At 36.7% G+C, this 7,324-nt stretch overlaps 1 protein-coding gene across 1 annotated transcript; it reads right to left on the bottom strand.

The window, feature by feature from the left end:
* Positions 1–4,124: 4,124 nt before the first annotated feature.
* On the bottom strand, positions 4,125–6,235 carry LOC113590181 (melanocortin receptor 4-like). Its single transcript, XM_027030203.3, has one exon. The coding sequence runs from the start codon at positions 6,155–6,157 to the stop codon at positions 5,141–5,143; it is 1,017 nt and encodes a 338-aa protein (XP_026886004.1). The 5' UTR covers positions 6,158–6,235; the 3' UTR covers positions 4,125–5,140.
* Positions 6,236–7,324: the final 1,089 nt, after the last annotated feature.

Genomic DNA, 7,324 nt, shown 5'->3' with positions numbered 1-7,324 from the left:
TTAATAATCTATATTTTCTTTTGGAAAACAAGGAATTAATTCCCCTAACCTCTGACCAACATTATCATGCTGTGACACCCCCCCATCCACACACACACACACACACACACACACACACCCTGCCGATTTATTTCACCCTGAAGCTCTCCACATGTGCAAGGAAGCTCCCAAATCTCACCCAGGAGGCATGGGTAGTCCCACAGAGTTCATCAGGTATGTTGATGTTTAAAATATTGGACAAGAGAAAAAAAGGGGAAAGTGCAGGTCAACCAGTAGAAAACATTTTAGGTGGATAAATCACTGATGGTGACCCTGCCACAACTACCGCTCCAAAGAAATCAGAGTAGCTGCGCTATTCAAAAGACAAGGCCCCTTGCGTATGAACAGGTCTCTTGTAAGGTTAAAAGACTCGAGCAAGGTCAGCATTCATGACAAACAGATTTGTCAAGGATACACAGATAAACAGCTACTTCTTTGTGATCTTTCAGCTTTGCCATGTTTCTCATCAAAACATATCACTAGATACTGAACATCAAAATTCACAAGTAGGTATAGAAATAGCCCTCTCATTCTTTCTTGAAGTTTTTTTTTTCTAGCATGTTTCATTTTTATATGGTAAATGAAAATAAATTAACAAGCTACACTCCTGGAAAATACTTTTGACGTGCTGAATCTACATGGAGAAGTCAAGAAGTGATAGTCAAACAGCCCTCGTATATATTATGCAGTGATTTATTGAAACACAAATGTTTTGGCCTCTAGGCCGGAACAAATTTTATGTACAGGTCCAAGGCACAGCTATGGGATAACCAGTCTCCCCCAGTTAGGCAAATTTGTTCATGGGTAAATCTGAACAAGGTTATATATATTCCAATAATTATTTTTCTCGGTACATCAAAACATGGTACAGCTATATTCTTGATATATTTTTTGTATGGTCAGGTATGATATTTTGGAATATTAATATATGGAATATATATATATATATATAGGGAGAGAGAGAGAGAGAGAGAGAGAGAGAGAGAGAGAGAGAGAGAGTGAGTGAGTGAGAGAGATTCAATATTCAAAATTGTAGTAAAGTACACAGAACAGAACGTTTCAGACAGAGTCTTTCATCAGCTGTGCAAGCGAAATGCTTCTGAATTAGTAGTAGGAGGAGTCGGTTTATATATTAAATGTTAGATGTTTAAATCATAACATTCATTCCATGGGGTTCTAAAGTTCCAAGTGTGTAGATCAGTTCTTTTTCTTTGAGTTTCCTCATTTCACTGCTGCCATAGCAACAACTGGCATTGCAAACCGATATATCATTAATGCAGTGTCCATTAGTATTTTTAATGACTTTGCCACTGGAAATGACAAATCCTTAATTCTGATGGTCTGAAGGTGTTCAACAAAGAAGCACTTCGCTTGCACAGCTGATGAAGGACCGCTGATCGAAATGTTCTTTTTCTCTGGAAACACTCTCTCTCTCTACTGAATAAGATAGATGTGCTTTGTAGTGGACATCAGGACATGCTAAAAAGATTTTTTCCATCTGTTCTGCATATATATATATATATAAGATTTTTTCCATCTGTTCTGCATATATATATATATATATATATATATATGTATATATATATGTCCACTACAAAGCACATCTATCTTATTCAGTAAGGTATTATTCACTAATTCACTTTTCTAAAAACAAAACCAGTTTATTTTCAAGAATTAATTTCAATACTGCTCCAAAGAAAATCATGTTTGCAAAGTTTTTGTCACTTACCATTTCTTCTGTCACAAACTGTGCTGGTCGAAATTGCAGCCACTTTAAGGAGGCAAAGAATGTGGTTGTCATGGTACCACAACGACAAATGAGATATGAAAAGTCCAGCATGTGCATGCGTCTATAACAGTCAACAGGTCTTAAACTGGGATGAATTGTCTTTGAAATGTGCACTCGTACCTCGTTTACCAAATTAACTGCTGGGTATTATTAAGAAAGCAGGAATTGATGACTTTAAACATTTATCTTTGTAGAACTCGCTGAAGAGCATTTCACAGCATATGGAATTGATCTTATTAAATGTACCCTAAATGACATGTAATAACATCTAATAACAATTGGTTAAAAAAATTTGGATGTAATAACTCAGAATATACCTGTGTACTGTGCTTCAGAGCACAAAGTATATGTTTTAAGGCATGCAAAAAATTGTGTACCTTTTGACTTTTGCCAAGTATTACATGAGAGAGTCATAATAGTTATAATGATAAATCTTAGACATACAAGTTAGTAAGAAAATTGTCAAATCATATGTATAAATGATAAAAGAGTTCATATATATATATATATATATATATATATATATATATATATATATATATATATATATATATATATTTATTCCCTATCTCAGCCCTTCATTGTAATACATTTAAAAATATAATTAAACCTAAAAAATAATGTAATGTACACATATTAATTTTATATATTTTTATATTTCTTTAAAAGGATTTGTCATTTTAATAACCAAGTATCAATATTATGTATATTTTTCCAAGAACATACATCTATTTTAAACATGATTTGTTTATTATTATCTGAATACTAGTAGTGCAAATGCTGTATTGTTGCGTTACCAAAGGGAAAAAAAAAACATTACAAAGGGTCAGAATGAAAGGAAGCAGACTGAGTGACACAAAGATGGGTACAAGACCTAGAAGCTGAAATCTGTGAGGGAACATGGTGATTTTGAGCATATGACATGAAAAAGCCAGAGACTTTCTTCCCCCTCCTCAGTCAGCTGGGTGCCCTTCTCTCAGTTGACTCCAGTGCTGATTCTTTTTGATGAATGACTTCATTCCTGTAACTTATATGATTAATGACTGGGTGAAAAAACACACTAGATGTTCCATGCTGTTTTTTCCAGTTCTGATCAATAAAATGCCACAACAAAATATACTATTTATTGTTTCTTTTTTTTTAATGCATCTATTTTTATTGGATAATATGCTGTTTAAAGTAATTTAAAAAATAATTTGAATATAAGCTATGCATGGCAAAGGCTTTTTTGTTCTGCAGTATTCTGTGGGAACTAACCTCTGGGAAGAATGTCAGTTATTATATTCTCTCAGGGTTATGTAATGTGTAAAAAAATATTTGGACTTCCCTTGGGGTCAGATTGCGGCTTGGGTAATATGAGTAATTTGTCAATTGGCCACATTTTGGGTACAGCACCTCATACTACAATCCAAACATCAAAATCAGCCTGTAGTCTTTGTTTGCTGGATGAATAGTGAGTTATGACTGTGCTGTTCATCGGAAGTACCAAGGCAGGTTGTGCCTGAAAAGACACAAAGCATTCTTTCAGACTATTTTTGGGTCTAAGGTATTCTTGTAAATTGCATTTGTGTGTTTATATATAGTACCAGTCAAAAGTTTGGACACAACTGACTGCATGTATGTTTTTAATAGTAATAAAGGCATTTTAATCTAATGGATTATGCTTATTTTATTTATAAAACAAATAGAATTTGGGAAAGGAATTAGCCTATATATGAACTCATATTTTTACACATTTTTCCTGCTTTCAACACAACACTGAATTGACTGTTCACTTGCTGCCTAATAAATCACACATACAATAATAAGATAACTGATGCTATCACATCACCTGTCAGTGGTTTTAATGTTGTGATGTATTTTACACACACACACACACACACACACACACACACACACACACACACACACACACACACACACACACACACACTTTTAGATGTACCCTCAGTAAATAGTTTTCTTTCAGAACTTTAGTTCCCCATTCTACAGGTGCTATGCATATGTGAGAATGTCTTTAAGACTCATGAAACAGCATCATTGTCTCATGTAGCTGGTTAAGAGAACACCAAGAGCATGCAAAACTGTCATCAAAGTATAAAATAGTTACTTTGAAGAATATAACATCTATTATAGTCAATATTTATCACAGCATAATCACGTTAGTTAATTGGTTTGATATCATCCCTGTTTTTTAAATTGTAGAAAAAAAGAAGTCCCATCAACATTACTTCTGCAGTGACACAATTTACTAGGCAGCGGATAAGTCAGTCAAAAGATTCACATAAAAAAAAAACAAAACCAAAGTACATACACATTACTCAATCAGAAGCATTCATCAGACCATAACTAGATATCACGTCTATGTTTTGACCCACACTTTGTTTTTTAATTAAATGCCACAATAAAAAATAACATTTCATTTGGTTTCACAGAGCAGCACTTTTATGGCTGAAACAGCATGCATCACAATTATAGTAAGTGTATGCTGAACAGATCTGCTATTTCATGTACATAGTACATCAAAAAACCCATGTAGAGAGAAAGTGATGTCTTAAAAAAAGATCATTTAAAACAGTACTTATATTCATAAAGGGAATTCCAAATGTCAGCCTGTGTAGAGCTATTTGAACAACTCTTATTTTTTGCACTATGAAGCACAGCTAATAATTTATTAGATACATGTAATCACCTCAGGAAAATCACCAAAGAAATATTTTTAAGATATTTATACATTTGTACCCACAGGTTCAGCACATGCACAATACAAATATGTAAAGTTCAATAAACTCAGTAAAGTCACTCAAATGATCAATTTTTCTTGCTAGTATGAATCTTTCCTTGCTTTTAAGCACTGTACACACTTAAAGCACATTGTTGTTTATAAGAAATCTGGTTACACTGACTATAATAGTTTTAAAATTTAGAACATTGGACAGTTTAAAGTCTACACACACTCATCACAAGCCTATCTATTCAAAACATATAGTATGTAAAGTGGTGCTAAGTGCAGTTTTTTTTCTTAATTTAAGGTATGTCTACCCCTTTGTAACCCATTACTTCTAAATCCTTAACTCTCTAGATATTTTTGAGGCAGAAATGTATCCAGACTGTATGCTAAAGAGCACATATATCTACATAGAAAATATATGACACTACTCTTGACATTTTAAGGTACAATCTTAGTATATCGATGTTTTAATTTTGGCAAAGCAATGTTTAGCATGTTATAGATTGCCTACAGGAGACACTATTTACATGTTGAGCAAATCACTGCTTTCACAATCAAGACTCTTCCTCACCCACAGGATGTTAGCATGATTCAGAAGTCTCAAAAGTACAGACATTTGGCAGGCTGTACCAGCAACAGACAATCTCCTTGAAGGTCTTCCTCATCTCATGGCTCCTGAAGGCATATATGAGTGGATCAATTACAGAGTTGCACATGATCAGGATGAGGTACATGTTGAAGTGGGACATGAAACAAGCACAGTATGGGTTTCTGGGGCAGGAGATCATGAGGATCAGGTGTAGGAAGAAGGGTGCCCAGCACACCACAAACACTCCCAGGAGAATGGTCAGGGTCACTGCACCCTTCATGTTGGTCCGCTGCCAGACAGGTGCTTTTCCTGGCAGAGCCGCAATCCGCTTGATGTGGAGCCTCGCCAGCAGGAACATGTGGACATAGAGAGAGGCCATGAGCACCAGCATGAAGAAGAACATGCTGATGAGGCACACTGGCACAGTGGTGCTCTCTGAGTAAACAATGAAGAGGACACCTGAGACAGTGCAGTACGTCCAGATGCAGCTGATGACGGCCAGCGTGCGACGGGCTGTCACAATGTGGTGGTATCTGAGGGCATAGAAAATGGTGATGTAGCGGTCCACGGCGATGGCAAGCAGGCTGCAGATAGAGGCCAACAGTGAACTGCAGATCATTGAATCAAAAATATTGTCCATACTGCGAATCATCTCAACTGGGATAGACACATTGTGGCCATTGATCAATGCAATGACAATGGTCTCTGTAGCATTGGAGACACTGACCAGCATGTCTGCTACAGCCAAACTGCAGATAAAGAAATACATGGGGGAGTGAAGATTCTTGTTTTTGGCAATAGCCGCTATAACGAGGATGTTCTCCAGCAGACTGACAATGCCCAGGGTAAGAAAGACCTCAGTGGAGATTAACAGCTGCTTGTCACAGCCCTCTGTAGAAGGTGATGAGTCTTTCCCTCCCTGGGGGCCTCTGTGGACCGGCATCATACCAAAACTGTGATTCCTGGTTTTGTAACTTTGGATAAATCCATAGTGCAGCGTGGTATTCATATTTTATATCTCTTTTGATATTGTTCTACATTGTTCCAATTTGATGTACCTCTAGATACTCCAAGAACTCCCAGGGTCTTGGATGCCTTCCATTTCCAGGATTGACTGCCTGCTGTGAGACTCCAAATTTTGTGAAGAGCTGATTCTTGTGTGGAATCTTCTCCCCAGATGGTGGTCAGAGTCACAGTCAATTTCCCCCAGACCTGCTAAATTACCCTCAGGTTGGCAGTCCCATTCACCAGCTCACAAGAGACAGACACAGAGTTGCAGAGAACAAACACGTAAAGAGAATATGTTTTTTTTTTTTTAAAGAGAAAAAAGGGTTTAAAATGTAAAAGAGAGGCTGTGAAGAATAGCAGAAATCAGACAGGATATGATGATGACCTCAACAAGACCAAGAAAAAGAAAGATCATTATATTCAAGGATATGAAAAAGCAATGAAACCCAACGGTAGAAGGCCAAAGTACACAAGGAAAAAAGTTCACTGCATTCCCATTAGCAGGCAATAATTAAAAAAAAATCAAAACAGCAAGCAAAAGAGGAGTCAGTGCCCAGGATCTTGGTAGCAGGTCACAGATGAAGAGAAAGCAGCTGCTGTTCCATAGTCACAGTACATCCCTGAGTGTGTCATCACAGAGCATCAGCCAGATATTGTTTTCATGCACGGTGGGCACACACTGCTGCAGATACATTGCTCACGAATGAAACTGCATCAGCAGCCCGAGTTCCTCTGCTATAAAGCCTAGTCCCTCCTCTGTTTGCTCTGCTCGAACAAATCAGGGGTGGGGGGGTAGGGGGTGGTTAAGTGAGGAGTGAGAGCACTGTGGGTGGAAACAGTTTGGTTATCAAAGACCTGTTCATGAATAATGAATCAGGTACTTTTGGTTATTCATGCTTTTTCAGTGGTGTTTTTCTGCTACTGTACTCTATTGTACCAGTCTGAAGGGAGGGAGAAGGGAAATAAAATTGTCAGGAAAAAAATGACTATTCTGGCAGAAACCCTTATTTATAGCAATAAATTACACAAAGCTTTGAATCCAAAGATAACACAAATGCAAACAAAGGAGTCATTAATGTCTGACTTGATATATAGATTTATTAATTTAGTTACTTATTTAAATCATCTGACAAACATAAATTGAATTATTGTTCTCTTTAGAGGTGCT

Source organism: Electrophorus electricus, chromosome 15 (genome assembly GCF_041902795.1).
Source record: "Electrophorus electricus isolate QZ-2024a chromosome 15, ASM4190279v1, whole genome shotgun sequence".
Lineage (NCBI taxonomy): Eukaryota > Metazoa > Chordata > Actinopteri > Gymnotiformes > Gymnotidae > Electrophorus > Electrophorus electricus.
The sequence above is the reverse complement of the archived record's forward strand: the minus strand, read 5'-3'. Positions and strand labels throughout refer to the sequence as shown.